Source organism: Cornus florida, unplaced genomic scaffold (assembly GCF_030987335.1).
Source record: "Cornus florida cultivar Cherokee Brave unplaced genomic scaffold, ASM3098733v1 CherokeeBrave_3.0.0_Hap2_Chr10, whole genome shotgun sequence".
Classification (NCBI taxonomy): Eukaryota; Viridiplantae; Streptophyta; class Magnoliopsida; order Cornales; family Cornaceae; genus Cornus; species Cornus florida.
Window position 1 is genome coordinate 68,426,920 of NW_026775580.1, and position 19,519 is coordinate 68,446,438.

Below are 19,519 nucleotides of genomic sequence, written 5' to 3' on the forward strand. Positions count from 1 at the left end.
TGTCCAATTATTCAGCATATAGAAGATTCAAATTAGTGACATTTTATTAGGTTGAGACATGAACATTTTCTTAACGTCAAAGCATGCCATCATATAAATAGAGGTCTCATTACTACAAACATCACAAGCCCCTCCTCTGTCATACATAAAGCTGTGCATCATTTATCTACATATTGAATGTGAATTTTAGAATACTAGGCTTGTTGCAATAAACAATTGGTAGTGAATTCTGAAATAATGTTTATGTATTGGTGAATATGCAATTTAGGAATAGTCATGTATTAACAAACAATTTGTGAAGAAACCTATTCTAATTTAGATTGGATTTAAAGTAATGTTGCACGGTCAAGAACCCCTTCTTCCTAGCACCTTATTTATAGAGGGGTTAGGTGGTAAAAAAAGTAATGTTTGGATTATATGTTGATAACTAAATAGGTACGTGAAAAAATTATTACATGGTTTCAGAATCATTAATCCCAGCCAATCACACAGTGACAAATAAGTAATTACGTCAATTTTATTTCATTTTTTTTTTTTTTTTAATATGTCATCCTTTGATTGATGAGGGATACAATAATTTCTCCGGCCTAACAAGTCCCAAGAAACATAATGTAAAGAGAATTTAAGAAAGGAAAAAGAATAAGAAATACAATTTTGTGTTTGCATTTACCACTTACACTTTTACAGGCTATAGAGAAATCCTTCGAAGTAACAGAGTCGTCACCAGGTATAGTAATCTCTGAACATTTTGTGTTTGCATTTCCTCCTATCATCTTACACAATTCACTTGTCTTTACATTTCAACTTGTGTAAATTAACCTAAAGTCCATCGGAGAGTCGGAGACGGTTGTGAAAATTACCAAACTACCAACCATACATGCACAAGGCCATCTTTCATATGCAAGAATAAGTTGTAAATTTGCTAGATTTAAGAACAAAGTTTTAGTAATTAAGATTGCTTCACCTAAGTTAGATTTATAATATTTAACTTGTAAGGTCTTGGTCTCTGCACTTTTCATCATTAACAAAAAGATATAAAAAAATGGTAAGTTCTGCACTGAAATTATTAGATCTAATAATCAAACCATTGTTCAAGTGTTTCCAACCATTTTTTTAAGGAATATTATTCATGATGCTAAATGAGGAAAAAGACCACCACTTCCTTTTTACAAAAATAAAAAATAAAATAAATAAATAATGAATTTGATCTCAGGTCATATATTATGGCCATAAATAGATTATGAGAACTAACCACAAATAATATTTATTTATAAGTCTCAAAAACGTTATCTTACATTTTAATGTAAATTTACTTCAAAGAAAAAGAACTAAACAAATTAAATTCGACCAAAAGACACTACCGAAATTACTTCTTTACTCAATTTCCATTTATGGTTGGCCCAATCCAAATTGAGGTCGGCATATGCTTATGTGAAGGATCAAGAATGTAATGCGTCTCAAAGCTTTCATTCTCTAAGTCGAAGAAACCAATGTCACGGCGCCCATGTGGAGGATGTAATTTAATATCAATATAATCATCCGTGTAGTATATGGAATTGGGTTGGCACCCGGGCCATTTGAAAGCTGGAACACATATTGAATGGTTATCTCCCAAAAACAAGGTGTCTCCACCTAAGCTCGTCACTTCAACCTACTCAGGCCAACCCTTTTCATTAATTTTCTATAAAAGCACCTTGAAAACCACAAAATCATCAGTTTCAGGCTGGAAATCATCGTCTTCATCAGAATATATAAACCTTTGCACAAGAAGTAAATCCCTGCACAATGATTCGACAAGATACGTCCGATCAGAGACGTTATAAAGCCTCACTATCCGCGGTGCAATTTCCATCACTTGGGGAGCCATACTCTCCCCAACCCTTGTATTAAGATCAACCATTATGATTCCACTCCAAGAATCAATTGCAAAAATCTGACCTTTGTAATATATTACATCAAAGAGAGTTTAAATCTCTCTTTATCTATGTAAGTCCAAGCTTTGTCTCCTGGTTGAATGAATGTCAGCCTTTTGTTATCACCACATATTGCGCTAATAATATAGTCATTAGGAGACGAAATCGGGTTAGCAGACAATGTAGTCTTCATAATTTCAAACTCAACCTCAAGAGGCAGATTAGGTCCGTATTTTGAGCAGTCTATAATCGGAGAAAGCTCAGTGGTGGCGCCAGAGAACGGGTTAATTAGGATTAAGCTAAAGGATTCTTTTACCGTAAAAATCAAACCATGCAAGGAACCAGAAAGCCTCTTTTTGGAAGGTACTTGTAACTGAAATCATATAATTTATTATGAGTGATGCTGTAGAGGCTATGACCATCAAGAATGGAACTTGTCTGCAACAATTATTTTCAAAAAATTCAACTTTCTTCTCCATTGCCAGAGAGTACCATGGTTTGCAAACAGCACCAGTGCAAACATAGTCAGAAAGCGAAACCAAATTGTACAGAATCATATTCAATAAGTGCTTCGAAAGCCACGCCCAATCAGACTTGGACTCCAACAGTGAGCCCATATTCATAAGCAATACCACTACAGTGTAAACAAATCAAAGAATCGAAATAATCAATTAATTGAAAAAAAAAAAAAAAAAAAAAAAAAAAAAAAATTGAACAGAATTCATAATCTTAACCTAATGATTTTTTTAAAAAAAAAAATCAGTACACACAAAAGAAAACACAAATTGAGAGCTATAGCAACTTAAATCTATTGTTATCTATTTGAGAAATGCTAAATCATCACCAAACAAGAATGCTAAACATCACCAAAGTCCAGCCATGTGTATAATTTATGTGTTGATCTAACTCGTGAGACACATATTGCCTCTTTGTATACTTGAAGGGGTAATAAAAGAGAAAAAGGTGATAGTTGGGATATTTTCTTTTCTTTCTTTTTATTTCATTCTTATTATAGTATTATTATTACTTACTTATTTTACTTATTATACAGTATTGATATTTATTTAAGACACGTTGGCAACCATTAAAACAATAAAATCCAATCTAAAAAAACAGAAACAATCCAAACAGAACAAGCAATATGGTATATTTTTCTCTGCAATAGTACAAGTTTTTGAAAACCAATATATAAGTTGCAGTCTCCACCAATTCATTAATTCTTATCCGCTCATCTGTCAAAAAATAATAAAAAAAAAGAAGAAGAAAAAAACACAAAAATAAATAAATAAATAAGGGTTTGAAGACTAATAATTAAATGGCAAAGGGAAAAGATACCCTTAAAAGAAAACGAAAAATAGAAAAATAGAAAGAAATATATATATATATATATATTTTACGTTTTTGCATTAATTATGTCTAAACTGCATAGTAATTGAGAAGGAAATAATTCCATCTCACTAATACGCATAGGCAGCAAAATTAGTTTAACAAAACATGATAGAAATACAACTCACCCCGAGAGTCCTTATTAAGCTTTGACGATGTAAACCAATAGAGCAAAAGCAAAGAGAATCAAATCAAAACAAAGTGATGAGTTATTCTGATGCCCTAGTGACCTATATATATTACATGAATAGTGACAATTCTTTCCTAATCAGAAGGCTATTTCCTAATACAACAATGAGTCCAGGGTTTCATCTCCCCTAAACCCTGGACTTCAGTTTTCATATCCAGGCTAATTTCTCCACAGCAACAACTCATGTTTGAGAATTCACTAAAAATCACTTAACATTCTTTCCCCCACTTATTATTCGAGAGACCAATTATTGAAGAATTGTGCCAAACAGAAAGTTATTGAAGAATTAGCGATGAGTGCCGTACAAGCCACAAAAAATTAAATTCTCATATTTAAGAGTTTCAATGACTTGAGTACACATTGTAGTGAAATCTCCAATGAGTTTGGTCATTAATTATCTCACCGCAAGATACTTTATTTCTGCTCAACAATTCTTTCAAACTTAATCATATGCATGAATAAGTTTTTGGAAAAGACAAAATAGAAAAATTTAGGACACACAATGAATGAGAGGCTGGTTCAAACAAGAACTTCATGCAGAGGATGGCAGGAAATTTGCTTGTTTTAAGAACGAAGTTTTAATTAAGATTGCTTCACCTAAATTAGATTTATAATATTTAAGTGGTAAGGTCTTGGTCTCTGCACTTTTCGTCATTAACAAAAAGACATAAAAAATGGTAAGTTCTGCACTGAAATTATTAGATCTAATAATCAAAGCATTGTTCAAGTGTCTCCAACCATTTTTTAAGGAATATTATTCATGATTCTAAATGAGGAAAAAGACAATCACTTCCTCTTTACAAAAATAAAAAATAAAAAATAACAAATAAAAAATAAAAAATAATGAATTATATTATGGTCATAATTAAAAAATAAAAAATAAAAAATAAAAAATAAAAAATAAAAAATAATGAATTTGATCTCAGGTGATATATGTTATGTTTATTTATAAGTCTCAAAAACATGATCTTACATTTTAATGTAAATTCGTTTCAAAGAAAAAGAACTAAACAAATTAAATTACACCAACAGATACTCGAGAAATTACTTCTGTAATCAATTTCCATTTATGATTGGCACAATCCAAATTGAGGGCGGCATATGCTTATGTGAAGGATCAAGAATGTAATGCGTCCCAAAGCTATCATTCTCTACGTTGAAGATGCCAATATCACGACGCCCATGTGGGAGATGAGATTTAACATCAATATAATCATCTGTGTAGTATATGGAATTGGGTTGGCACCCGGGCCATTTGGAAGCTGAAACACATACTGAATGGTTATCTCCCAAAAACAAGGTGTCTCCATCTAAGCTCTTCACTTCAACCTGCTCCGGCCAACCCTCTTCATTAATTTTTTGTAAAATCACCTTGAAAACTAGACAATCATCAGTTTTATGTTGGAAATCATCGTCGTCATAATCTACAAACCTTTACACAAGAAGTAAATCTCCGCTAGATGATTCGACAAGATATGCCCGATCAAAGACATCAATCTGTGATATCCGCGGTGCAATTTCCTTCACTTGGGGAGCCATACTCTCCCCAACCCTTGTGTTAAGATCAACCATTATGATTCCATTCCAATAATCAACTGCAAAAATTTGACCTTTATAATATATTACATCAAAGATGAGTGTATATCTCTCTCTATCTATGTAAGTCCAAGCTTTGTCTCCTGGTTGAATGAATGTCAGCCTTTTGTTACCACCATATATTGCGCTGATAATACAGTCATTAGGAAATGAAACAGGGTTAGCAGACAATGTAGCCTTCATAATTTCAAACTCAACCTCAGGAGGCTGATGAGGTCTCTATTTTGAGCGGTCCATAATCGGAGGAAGCTCAATGGTAGCACCAGAGAACGGATTAATTAGGACTAAGCTGAAGGATTCTTTTACCGTAAACACCCAATAAAAAAGTTAATCGAACATCTTAACCAGAAGGATCGGAAGTTTAAAAAATCATTCTTTACCCTGGTTAAATACATCTCCCGACTATACATTTGGATAAGTCAGATCCATCAATTAAGAATTGATAGGCCGGAACTCCAAATTGGTGTTCATCTATCTTCAGCCAACTGTAATCAATAGGCAGATTTCGTTCTGTAGTTATGATTATGCACTTATATTTCCAACAAGCTCATCATTAAGGTTATCTACAAACTTCTTAAATTCTAGTCAAGCTTGATCCCCAAGCTCCGGTATATTTAAACATTGCAATAGATTCACAACCTAAGAATCTAGAACAGATCGTTACTCAACTATTTCGATTTAACATTTGCTCCATTTTCCTAATTGCATACTTGTCAAATTCCTTTGAGAATGATTAAGGTGTGACACCTAGCCTCAAATTAAATAATTGCGCAATTTTTTTCTAACTTCATTGAACATGGAATTTTTATTGCATTCTAAAATTACAAAAATAGGTCATCAATTTTTAATACATAATCCTACAGTGTGCTTAAGGAATTCATCCATTTTTTCCTCGAATATACCTCATATCATATCTCCAATACACCTAAACTCCCAAAGAATCTACTACCTGTGCTCTGATACCACTCTCACGCCCCACTTCTCGAATACGTGAAATAATAATAAACTAATAAAGTGACAAAAACATCTCTAAGAAGACTATTTTAAACCAGTGAAAACAATAAGGCACCAAATTGTCTCGACTCTTAAGAGTCTAAAATCTCTATAATACCCAAAATCCATACAGCCCATAGCCAGATTTTATGTACATGATTCAAAGTCCATATTAAATTGTAAGATAATATACACCAGTCTCATAGTAGTGATAGCACCCTCAAAATAGAAATAACCCAATACAAGCCAAGCAACTTCGGAACCCAACACTCCATAGCAACTTCATTTCTTCTCGGTGCCTTGCTCCCCATGTTAGGACTCGAAAATATTTTTTGTAAAAGAAAAGGGTGAGCTCAAAGAGCCCAGTAGGTTTCCTACGTTCGTAGAAAAACAGATAAGTTCTTTAAAATGCAGAAGACAAACTTCCTTTAACAATTGCAGAACAAATTCAGAAAATGAACCGAACAATTGGAATTAGACAGCATAACATATTTAAATAAATAATAGTACCTCAATTAGCATATTCTCCAAACTTCATTTTCAATTTCAATCCATCATAAGTTATAACATCATTTTCTTAAAACCGCAATAGTTCATAAAATGAACCCAAAATTTTCATGATCATCGGGATGAATGTATTTATCAACCAATGGTGGTCCTCCACGGAATCCACCACCCAACCTTTCACACAGGTGTGATCCGAACCCTCAATCATCAATCCAATCAATTGGTGGTCATACCACCAGCCAACCTTTTGCACCGGCGTGGCCCCATCCCTCAATTACCCACACAAGGGGTATACCACGTGGTTTTGGGTCATTTACCCAAGCAAATGGTGGTTGTCCGAGAGAAACCCACCGGCCAACGTTTCACATTTGGCATGGCCCTGACCCTCAGTTATTCAAACCATTAAAGCTTGGGTTTCCAAATCCAATTCCAAATTATGGAAACAACATTCAATTTTCATATCCAAGCTGTTTTCTCCAGAGCAACAACTAATGTTCAAGAATTCACTAAAAATCAAACCTTTCATATATTTTTTTAATAGAAATAAAATTATTGAGAGACATCACCGTGGCTAATTTCACTTCTCAAATTTTCATCTTCAAAATCCAATCATAGATATGAAATAAAATTAATCAAAAGAACTGTTTTCCAAACTCATAAAAAATTTCAGCAAAAGCACATCAACTTTAAAAATTCACCAAACATAGCATTTTAACCCAAATTGCATAAAACCAAAGCCAATGGAATGCTAACTGACCATGCTTGATTATTATTAAATTACTTTTATAAGTAGCTTACAAATCAGGTCAGTAATTGGAAATAACAGTAAAGGAATTTCTGTTCTAGAACTCCATTTCTGCAGCAGATTTTATCCAACTTTAAAAATTACATAACAAATTCACAACCTAACCATTTTGAGTCAAATAAAAATTAAAAACTGTAAACTAATTAACAATTGTACTTTCGGGAACCATAATTTAATTTTAAAAATAACAATTCAAAAATATAGGAATTTCAGGCCTAAAACCATACTGTTCAGTTCAATCTTTCCCACAAGGGTTCATTTCAAACTTTTACAAGTCCTTCAACTGATTTCATATCCAAAAAAATATTTTGACAATATAATTCCATATTTCACATGAAGAGAACATTTGTGTAGAATCTCTAATTTTTAACAAATAAAAACAACAATTTCAAAAGTTTGGTAAAGTTTAGTAAAACCTACCTTTTGCGTTCTTCCCAATTTTTCTTTCCTTTTCCTTCTCGAGTTTCTCTCCTTTCCTACTCCTCCCCTTGTTCTTCTACTCTCTCTTTGTAGCTTTCTTGCTTTCTCTCTCTCTCGTTTGGGCTGCAATATCTCTGAAAAAGAGTGGGCCAGCTGTTCCTTTTCTTTCTTTTCTTTTCTTTTTTTTTTTTTTTTTATCTCCCCACCAAAGCAATCATGCATCATCTATTCATCTCACTTCCAACCCCAACAAACTCTAATAGTCTGTATATTCATCAAGTCGTTAGATTCAACATCCCCAAAAGTTGCTATGCATAAAACTAAAATTGAAATTAAATAATTCTCTATACCACACAAATAGCTAATTCTAAAATAAAAAAAATGGGGCATATATGATCAATGATCTCAAATTCGATCCAGGCATGTATTACCCAGATTTAATTCAAAAATCGCCTTTGATTCGATGTTGTTCAAGTTGATTTTGATGTGATTGCTTGGGCTACGGCTTGTGTCGAATTCGACGGCGAGGATTAGGGCGAGACAATGGTGTTGGAGAAAACATTGAGTACTCGCCGGAGAGATCACCGGCAGGTGAGGTGGAGTTGGAGATACCAAGGCCTTGATAAGGTGAAGAAGACTAAGAATGTTTAGTTTTATATCCCTAATTGCTTTGGAACGGGAACATGAGATGGATCTCTATCAATGATTTCAAATGAACGGCGACAGGAGGGCGTGCAAACAAGAGAGAACATTTATAATTATTACGTGGCATTACGCGACTTGCCAAATTAGTATTTTTTTATTTATTTTCCCTCTCAAAAAATAAATATACGCTCTGTTGCACTGCATTCGTTTCAATGGGAGACCTTTGTATAATGGCAAGCATCAATGCCTTGCACTGCATTCGTTTCAATGGGGGACCTTTGTATAATGGCAAGCATCAATGCCTTGCGATATTACACGTGGCCTTTTTTTTTTTTTGTTTTTTTGGCACCATATAATATTATATTATTCGGTTTTTTTTTTTTTTTTTTTTTTTTTTCTGACACCGTATGGTATATGTTATTCGTTTTAATCCATCTATTTCCTTTATTTCAATCTATATTACAGGTAAAATATTTTCGCTAGTCTCATCTCTTTCTATGGAGATATAGAAATATCTAGAGAGATGTTTTATAGGGAGAAATCTACAGAGCTGAATATAGTGTGAGAGATTTTTAGAAAGGGAGAGAATGGTGGGAACTTTCCAGGGAGAGGTCAGTATTGGCTTCACAGAATACGGCTGAGCACCTTATGCAGCCATAAATTTATATCAATTTATACCATAATTTCAAAACTTCATATGCTAAATATGGACAGATTTCTATCCGTTCTAGGTAGCATTGATAAGGGCCGTTTTATATGACATACTGTGATAAAAATATCAGAAAAGGAAAAGTTTTCAAAAAATGTTACTACAAAATGCAACGAAATGAAACAAAAAACATATCGTGAGGCTCATCAGCAACACAACACTAGTACTAATTGTTCAACAAGGGCAACATATATGCAATCATCAAACACCAAATAAGCAGATATTAATGTGGATCACAGTCACTACACCAAACTGGCAACTGCTCATTTGCATATTTCTTCACCAGAATTTCCCAAAGTAAACATGATTTGGAGAGACCAATAGGCCAGTAGCCTAGCGGTACCGGACTCCTACTTCTCAAAGAGAGGTCAGGTGTTCGAGTCTCAGTGGAGACACGTGTGTGTGAGTACCAACAAAGAAGAGAGAAAAAAAAAAAAAAAAGACATGATTTGGAGAGCATGTCACGTGTGATTGTATAATGTTTGTCCCAAGTTTCTTAGACGGGATTGAATGTTTTGCTTTATGACACCAATACCGAGCTGCTCTTTCAGAGCACTGATAGCAACAGTCCAAGCAACCTATTTCCTCGCCAATTTGCCGTCAAGTTGGTTTCCCAAGTTCAGCTGCTCCATTAACACAGCAGACAATATACGATCCATCTCAACAGTCCATGTAAAGTATTTTGCTGACTTCCCTTTCTCACTGCCCTCTCTGATTTCCATGCCTAGCAAATTACTTCAATACGTTAACAATGTAGTATTATTGTACAATAAGCATACGCACTCAACTACGAATACTGGTTTTTCTCATGAATGCTTAAAGTAATTAATAATAAGTTACATGACAAGCCTAACATTCCTAGCAGTAGAATAGTTGCCAGGATTTAAGAACATTAATTACAGCTTATGGGACTCGTCCTGAGAATCACACTGACAAAGATATAAACCTTAATTGAGTAATTGAGACATTTTATCCACCAAATTATTTTCAAATGTCACAAGGAGTGTTGTTACAATTACAAAGGATTAAAAGTGAATGTTCAGTAAGAAGAACACAAGGTAATGTTTTCAATGGTGAGTCCCCAACAAATGTTGAAGGTTCACACTTCAGAAGTCAGAAAAAGTCAATTGGAGGAAGATGGCTACTAAATATACGACTCTGACACAACCCATACTCCTATAAATGATAGGAGTTCTCAAAACAGCCCAAGATTCCTTCACTGGGTAAATCTTCCTCTTAGCATTCACTTTTGTAATCACAACATCCAAAGGAGTGGTTCTCAAACTTCATTCCCCAATCAAAATGAAAATTTTAACATTCTAGTGTTCCACGTCAATCTTCATGCATATTAAGATTGAACTTCAGAAATATTCAGTTATTTTAATTAGGCGCTAACCATCTTAATGAATAGCACCGCACCAGAAGCATATTAGTTATCGGAAGTTGGAATAAATCCCTTCACAGATAACCACTTGTTAGAAAAGGTGCTCCACAGAAACAGATGCAAACTCAAACAAAAATAGAAGCATTCGCAAAATAAATTATCATGTAAAAACTTTTTGGATAGCAATCATCAAATACTCATTCTTTTATTTTATTTTCGTTTTGCTGTATTGATAAGTAATGGAAAACATAACATCCTAGCTTTACTATCAGTAATCAGGCTTCTCGAAACTGAAGTATGAACAGAAATACTACTTGCCACTACAAATAGCTAAAACTATAACAGAAATGATGACTAAGCAAAACAGATTCTGAGCATATGCGTGTGTGTGTGTGTGTAATTCAGCCCAAAGTAAAAGATATGCAGACAATAATTTAAGTTTCAAAGTAAAAGAGGGTCGAAATTTCTCTAAAATATTGTGAAAGTAATTTGTCACAATTAAAAAAGTAAAAAAAAAAAAAAATAACCCATCCTAATAAAGATATAGAAACAAGAATCTTATTAAGAAGGTAGGATAAGAAGTTAGGATACGAAAAAGAATTAAATTGAAAAATGAATAATGAACAAAGCAGTATCAACTAATTACTCAACTGAGAGTGATAGATAGATAATGATGATAATGATATGAGTGTCAATCTATCTCGTCATCAGTACTGTTACAGGGTTACTAATAGGAAAGTCAACTTAATCACTGAGGGGTCCTAGATTAATGCCAACTATATTTTAATACAAGTTTAAATTAATAAACTTGTATTATTAATTTATCCTCTTTACCCTCGCAACAGTGAGTAAGTGCATTAACAATCCTTTTTAATACACTTTGCCCACTTCAATAATTATTAAAGGATGCTAATCAAATACCAAGGGCTCACTCCTTTGGCAAGCAGATATCATCACAATTCATTTATACATTTCAAGACACTTCGAAGAGGGTTGAAAAAAACTCTTCCATTTCAAGACACTTCAACAGTGAGTAAGTTGTTGATTGGTTAAAGAAAAGTTTTGATCAAGCTTTTTACAATGGTGGACTTATTTATTGTCATATCTTTGAGATGATTTCAAATCCCTTGTGTCATACCAACAGGCGTGTGGCCTAGCGGTACAAGGCTCCTACTTTCTAAAGGGAGGTTAGGGGTTCGAACCTCAGTAGAGGCAGTGTGTGTGAGTATCAACTAGGAAAAAAAAAAAAATCCCTAGTGTCAAATTACAAACTTTTTTGTTAATTTTCATAAGTTATTTATGATGTCAGTATCCCCATTTTTAGTCAAACAATGAACACAATTACTTGAACGGCTCATTTCCTACAGTTAGGTGAACTGAGCTAGTTTACCCTGTGAAGGTGCATTATAGAACACTCTCATAGTTAAACTGTTGGCCTAACAAGTCAATTTTCAATTTAGTTCAATTTGAAAACTCATTTAGTTCAATTATAGGCTGCGCACGGAAAGTCCTGGGAGATCTGTTTGAGACATAGGTGAGCATGAACCAAGGAAATAATATATATATATATATGTGTGTGTGTGTGTGTGTGTGTGTGTGTGTGTGTGTGTATGCATAATAAGAGAGATAGCCAGAATTAAGGATGTTAAGTCAAGAATGTAGACCTTAAAATTACTTTCAAAGCTAACTTGTAATAACAGATTAAAATCTATTTACTCATGATGCTAAAAAGATGAAATGTAAAAAGGAAACCATATGCTTATCCCTCTGAAAATATCAATCTTGATTCATTTTTGACTTTTCCGTTTTGTTCCTTTTCACCTTAAACTTGTACTTTTTGTGGAAAATATTAACAGAACGATGTCTTATAGTGGGGGGGAAAAATGACTGCACTTTACTTCAGGTGCTTAACTAAAATTTTCCAGGTGAAATTAATTTAGTGTGTGCTTCAGCATCTCACTAAATTTGAATAGTCTTATTGTCTTAAAGCATTGAATCCAAATTTATAACTATGAATACCTTCATTAATTTCTATAATGGGAGACAATTTTTTTTAGTACGGAATCCTTGTGTAATCAATCTGTTTTCCTATTGTTAAGGTTTGTTGTCCTCAGCTATATTAAAATGAGGTTTGGGTCAATGCACTAGTTTACATTGACACCCCCTGAGGTTTCAAAAGTCATATTTACCCCTGAACTTGTTAATTGACAAAAATAACCCTAATCAATATTCTGTATTCCCCTCACCCACCACCGCCACACCCATACACTGCCACGCCACTGTAACCCATGCCGCAATCGCCGCACACTGCCACAACAAACACAACATCAAACACAACACACCCACCGCCGACCGCCGCCGCAACAAACACAACCCCAGCACACTACCACATCAAACACGCCACAACCACTGCACACCGCCACAACCACACAGCACCGCCACATCAAACACAACACACCCACCGCCATAACCACCGCACGCCACAACCACCGTAGCCGCCGCCACACACACACAGCCTCTGGGTCAAACCCACACACACCCCACCACAACCACACACCCATACACTACTTGAGCAAGTTATTGGACCACCGAGCCCGATCTTAACCCTACCCACGGCGAAATTACCAGCGGTGAAGAGAAGATTTGTGTTCACCGTTGCAATTGTCAAAACTGTTGGCATTACTGAGCAGATCTTTGTTTGCCACTGCAAACGTCGATAATGCCTTTAATTCGCAGAGGGCTTTTGCCTCTAATTCGGTGGTGGTGGTTTTGATTGTTGGTGGTGATGGCAGTGGTGGGTTTCTCTGATTCGCGAGCGGTGGTGGCTTTTGCCTTTGATCTCGTCGCTTCTGATTCGCAAGCGGTGGTGGTTGCTTCTGATTGTTGGTGGCGACGACGGTGGCATGGTGGGTTTCTCATGAAGGGGGCAGCGATGGTGGTGGGTGGTTTTAGGACAGAGAGTGTATGAGAGGATAGAGATAGAGATATAGAGGGTATGTAGTGGGTATCAAGTGGTATGTAAGAGGCACAGAGGGTTGGTGGGTTAGAGAGAGAGAGTGTAAAATGAAGGGTATTTTGGTCCTTTAAAATTTAGTTTACAGGATTATATTAGTAATATATATTTTTTATGTATTTGTTGACTAAGTCAAAGGTTAAAATAGTCATTTTCTCGGATAGAGGGGGTGTGTATGTAAACTTTTGAAACCTTAGGGGATGTCAATGTAAACTAGTGCGTTAACCGTCCGCTGAGTGATATTGACCCAAACCTCAGGGGGTGTGAGTGCAAATTACCCTAAAATGAAAGAAAGAAGACAAATACTATTGGGAGTTATCAGCATAACTGATGGTATAGAATCATTCTTGGATTTTCTTTAGATGTGACTCTTTCAATTATTCATCACTATAAATGCTAAGAATGATTTCATTTAAGATGAAGAATTCTTGTATCAAATGTTAAAAGTGACCCAAATTCATCAAAAGAACAAGGATGTTCATATGTGCTATTAATGATGTTGTCAGTGTGGAGGTGCGACCTGGTGTTAGTTTGAAGGTAATATTGCCAAGAAGGGATAACAGAAAAAATGAGGAAGAAGAAAAGGGAAAGACCTTCAAAAGAATTCACTTCTAATACATAAAACCATCATCAAAGCATCATTTTAATACACAAATATAATCAATATGATTAAAGAGAATAATATCAAAGTTATTGTAGCACAGTAAAAAAGTTCTGGCAGGACATTCAAAAGAAAGGGACAAGGTTATGGTAGATTCTTCTCTCTAATAATAATAATATATAAATGAAATAAAATAAAAAGTCAGAATAAAAATTGCGGATAAAAAAAAATTGAAAAAAGAAGAAGCTGCAGTTCTTTTAAGGGTATGAAATTGTGAATTGCAATTAACTTCCTACCAGCCACCAGAACCAAACCAATTATTTATAGGACAATAGTTTATTAAAGCAGCCCTGAAAGAGAGGTTCTGGTTGTCACTTTAAGGGTCAAATGGTTATTTACTATAATCTCATGAGGGTCAATAGGCCCTCCCATGTCAAAAAATTTCACTTGGTTAAGAAATCTCCATAGGATCCAAAATTTCCCCATTTTTATAGGAAATGCCTAACACAGCTTCTATGACAAATTTTATTTTAAAACATAGATGTAACAAGCAAATCTACAACGACATTAGTGCAGTAACATACAAGGCAATGCCTATATGCACCCACTCAAGCCTATCAGAGATTTTGTCATGCACAAAATTATATTCTCACAACCAGAATTTGAAGCAAAACACAATGAAGTATTTTCTGTGTCCAAAATTAAACCATGTTCCATATTAACATGTCTGCAACTATGCAATTATTAGAGGCAAAAGCCTAGGCAATTAGAGAGTAACACAAGTCCAAGTTCAAATGCACCGAACAACAAAGAAGAAGAACAGAAATCACTCCCTCTAAAAAGCACAAAAAAACACAACATAAAAATCATTGCAAGCAATCAAACCAGCAAAAGCGTATAAACAGAAAATCAATTATAATTTCATCATGAAAAATGATAGATATGTAAATACTAACCTCAAAACAACACTAGAACAGTTTTGGATAACAAAAATGACGAAGGGGACCTTCACAGTTAAAGAGTAACTGAAGAGCAAAGGTGAGATACTGATGATTCTCTGCAAAGCAACAAATGCATAGTTAGGGTTTAAAGAAGAAGGGAAAAAATCAGTAGAGAGAGAAATTAACATACACTTTGCTACTAGTCATGATCTTCATCTTCAACTGAACGATTGAACTAGGGTTCTAAAATAATGATCAATGAGCTAGGCTTTGAAGGCTGATCGAGATGGAAAAGCTAGGGTTAGAGATGGACAATCTAGGGAGCTGGATTGAGATGGAATGATGGAGTGGAGCGAGCCATAGAGAGATATCGAGAGGTTGGGGGTCGAGAGAGATCGAGAGGTTGGGGTCGAGTGAGCGCTAGGGAGAGAGAGATAGAGAGGTGTTGTGTTGGGTTGGTTTTGGGATTTCAAATATGTGGTTCGATCGTGGTATTGAAATTGTTGATTTGGGGTGTTTGGGATTGTAATGTAATTCCATACCCATGTTAGTTATAGTATCCAAGCACAGAATTTGGAATTGGAGCATCCAACCCAATTCCAAAGCTCCAAAACGGTCCTGCCAAGCAATACCCTTAGGTATTTTACTTAAATGAAATGCTTCGTTGAACCTAACTGTGTAAGTCTTTTGTTTAAATGAAATGCTGCAAGGAACTATACAGGTATTGAGAGTAAAGTTGAAGAAATTTAGAACTATAATAAGTATCCAGAAATATTCATCACAGATAAAAAAAATAGAATACAAGGTATCTAAATATTTCAAGAACACAAGCCTGCTGCAGAGTTGTTTCATTTAGGTAGATGAGGTCCCAATTTATAGATAGAGAAGACCATAAAGATTTTCAATAGTATTCTACAACAGATACATTGACTGGTTGAGATGATTCAAACAAGCTCTTTTTAATCTCTCAGTTAGATTAGGTTCCCAGTAAGGTATGTTGGCAGTTTCCCCTTTCATAATTCTGAGGCGGGATAGATTTTTGGAGGAGGTCAACTTGGAAAACTTCACAAAATGCTCTTACTAATGATTTGTGAGTAATATAAATTAGTTGGTAATCATCATGACATTGTATGTCCATTCTTCTGCATCCATCAAGTGACAAAGATTCCATCAATAATCCCTTTATGCTTCTAACACGACGATTCCTTATCCCACATGGAACTATTCTTTGAAAAGGAGTTAGATCTGCGGTGATATTCAATGCTAAGCCAATAGCATTGAATAAGCCATGATATGCTACCCACTGTGATACTCGTATCCCAATAGCAGCTAATTTCTGATCTCCTGAAGCAATTCAATCTTTTAGGCTGCTATTGTTTTTCTTAGCAAAATAAAAACAGGAAAAGAAGAAATCAATTATGTTGAATACAGTTCAGGAAAAAGAAAATGTTTAACACAAAGTACTATTAGAGTAATAAGGACAATATGCTATTATTATCAAAGATATTCATAACAAAGATGAAATATGCAGCCCATCTGACTTGTCGAAACAACTTGCATGGAAACAAGAAATTAACAAATAAGATCATCTTTAGACATCCTGCAGGATCATTGATTGTTAAATAAGTATGCACTTAAAGTAATAGGCATTTGCTGGAGTCATTTCTTAGATGTACACGCTTGTGGCACCAGTCTGGTGCTGACCAAATTCCAAGTAGATGTATAACCATATATATGCAAACAATGTGTGCATTTTGGCACCAACTGGGACCATTAGATCATTGAACCACACAATTCAAATTGATGAGGCATAAATCAAAATAATCAAATGTCAAGTTGACAATGTAACTTCTACCATGCATTATTTTTGTCCTCCAAGTTACTAAAAGAAAAGAATAAACTACAATTTATAAAATTTTACATATCATCATTTACGTTTCTTGTTAATATAGAAGAAGATTCCACTCTTATAGAGTGAATAAGAATTTTGGATCCACAGGCTTCAAAAAGGCCTAAAAGGAGTGCAAGTACAGAGAACCATTCAAGTGCTGAGTTAGTATTCATTCATGATCAGTGGAAGTGTGTAATCTAGAAACTGTTCCATTTCACATGCATTTACTCAAGAGAAGAGCAAATAGTATAATGCTCGCTACATTAATCTTATCTTTGACCAATTCACAGAAAATGGTGAATGATAAAGATGAGCCAATAAATATTTATGGTGTTAAAAAACATAGATGTACAAAAAGGCAAAAAGTTCAATAGTATTACGATTCTCAGATACTATACATTCCTTTAGAAGTCAAATAATATCACCTCTGAAGCTCATGTAAACTTAGCATAACAAGCAATAAGATAAATTATACAAACTGAAAAAACCATAGATACAAGGATTTATAAAACATACCAACCCAAACACCAGTTAAACCTTCAAGCCGGGAAGCTTTGATAGAAAATGCTGAGGAAAGAGCAAGAATGACCACCTCCTCAAGCGCCCTGAGGTACCAATGGAGATCCATCTTGTGATAACGCAGATTGATAATAGGGTACATAACTAGCTACAGAGCAATACACGTGGACGAAAAGTTAGAAAATACAATAAAGTCGGCTGACCTCATAGTCAATTGCTTCACATACTCAACCAATCTTTTAGTATAATCCAGCATACCCACGAAATGAGACTATAAATCAACACATAGAAAATGTTAACTTAGACTGGATTCTAAGTACCGCGTTAACTTAGACTGGATTCTATGAAGATAAGCTCTTCTAAATTTTGATCTTTATCATGCATTCATATCACATTTTTCTTTTGGTAAAGCTTATATACTAATTTCATTAGCATTAATCACCATTCATATTAAGGCCATGAATTTTACATCTCATGTAGATAGTGCTTTAGGGTGTGCAAAATTCCATTTAACTCTCTACACCAAAACAATTTCATTCCTTCTATTTGCCACCTATTAATGTGGCTTTGTAGAAGATGCTTTAGAGTATAAAAGCAAACGCTAATGTTTCTAAATCATCATCCTTTAAAACCCATTAAACTGATTACAAGGTAAAACAAAAAATGATGACATTAATATCCATATCAACTATTGAAATTCTACAAATCAAAAGAAAATTAATGAAATGTGTTCAAAAAAGCAGAACAATAACCTGCCCTGGTCCATGATATGTCACTTCCCCGCCCAGTTTGTTTCGATAAACATCGAAAGGAGCATCCTTTATGTCAAAATTCAATAACTCTTCTGAACTACCGGTACCCAATGTATAAAAAGGTTGGTGTTGTAGAATGATCAAAGTGTCAGACCAGTCTTCGTTCCTTTCAATCAATGCTTTCCTCTCTTTGACAATGGATTTTTGCCGAGACCACGCATCCCCATATGGAATTAGCTCATTATACAGATCAAACCACTCACACCTGCAACAAGAGCTGATCAAGCATTACAGTGCACAGAAGATGTTTGTTAAAAAGCATGACATACCCATTTTTACCATCTTTTTCCTTTGTGGGATATGGAGTTGGCCTCTGGAATCAATTTCGACAAGACAGAGTTTGACGGAGAACAATTTGATCTCTTTGAATGCTTTTGAGATAGACATGTTGGGATTGGCCCCAATTTGAAACTCGCCACAACAATCATATCATGTATATATATGATTTATAATTATATATAGTTCGAGAAGCCAATTATCGCAGAATTGGTGGAGAAACGAGTCAATTTCAATGGAGATTGAATCAGGGTTACAAAAGTAGGAGAGGAAATTACAGAGCAACGTAATATCATAGCGGTGAAAGGGGTAATTCAGACATTTTGATCTTATCGTAATTTTCTCGGAAAATATAAGGCCACTTTTGGTATTCACCATTCCAGCTCCGCGATGGAATAAACCCTACCATACTGTTTGGGCTATAAAACGAGCAAATAGCAGTGTCGCCTTCATCTCATTGCTCTTTGTCTGAGGTAAGTTTCGCATCCAGATCTCTCTCTGTGTTGCTCACTTGGTTGGTAATATTTTCTGAGCTCCATTTTTTCATTTTTGTTGGAACAATGTATAATACTAACGGGGTTTCTCAGTGATGATTCAAAATGATGACGAGTCCGATCTATATCCATTCCATTAAACCTGACGACAAATCGAGGCATTTGTCTGAGAGAAACCCTAATATGGTTTATTTAACTTTTTATTCTTTTCCCTTGGTTATACATACATCTATGTGCATATATAAAACACACACATGCATGTAATTCCATATGAACACATTTTATCTGTTTTGCTCTTTTTTAAAAAACATTTATATAAGTATATTTGATCTGTTTTGCTATGGATGTGATGTTGATTTTCTCTTCGCTTGATTCTTGATAGATGTTTTTTATTTTTTATTTTTTAATATACTAGTATTATTTA

At 34.7% G+C, this 19,519-nt stretch overlaps 2 protein-coding genes and 1 non-coding gene across 7 annotated transcripts; 1 reads left to right on the plus strand and 2 right to left on the minus strand.

Annotated features, from left to right (window-relative positions):
* Positions 1 to 4,545: 4,545 nt before the first annotated feature.
* LOC132277790 (uncharacterized) lies at positions 4,546 to 5,268 on the minus strand. The gene is made up of 2 exons (XM_059779636.1): positions 5,031 to 5,268; positions 4,546 to 4,913 (listed from the first exon to the last, which is right to left on the minus strand). Exons 1-2 carry the CDS (start codon positions 5,266 to 5,268, stop codon positions 4,546 to 4,548), a joined length of 606 nt encoding a protein of 201 aa, XP_059635619.1.
* Positions 5,269 to 7,859: 2,591 nt separating this feature from the next.
* On the minus strand, positions 7,860 to 18,976 carry LOC132276693 (octanoyltransferase LIP2p, chloroplastic-like). 5 transcript variants are annotated; one of them, XR_009470914.1, is made up of 7 exons: positions 18,605 to 18,959; positions 18,266 to 18,530; positions 17,717 to 17,784; positions 17,511 to 17,599; positions 15,294 to 16,447; positions 15,119 to 15,219; positions 7,860 to 9,888 (listed from the first exon to the last, which is right to left on the minus strand). XR_009470914.1 is itself a non-coding variant. In XM_059778259.1 (6 exons), exons 1-5 carry the CDS (start codon positions 18,751 to 18,753, stop codon positions 15,131 to 15,133), a joined length of 660 nt encoding a protein of 219 aa, XP_059634242.1. In that variant the 5' UTR covers positions 18,754 to 18,976; the 3' UTR covers positions 7,860 to 9,888; positions 15,119 to 15,130. The 5 variants fall into 5 exon arrangements, 3 of the variants coding, with proteins under 3 accessions (XP_059634242.1, XP_059634243.1, XP_059634244.1); XR_009470915.1 differs by lacking the exon at positions 17,717 to 17,784 and having other exon boundaries at positions 17,511 to 17,661; positions 18,605 to 18,951; XM_059778259.1 differs by lacking the exon at positions 15,294 to 16,447 and having other exon boundaries at positions 18,605 to 18,976.
* Positions 18,977 to 19,182: 206 nt separating this feature from the next.
* On the plus strand, positions 19,183 to 19,270 carry LOC132280672 (small nucleolar RNA SNOR75). The gene has a single exon (XR_009471674.1). It is a non-coding gene; the product is annotated as a small nucleolar RNA SNOR75 (small nucleolar RNA).
* The last annotated feature ends 249 nt before the right edge of the window (positions 19,271 to 19,519 follow it).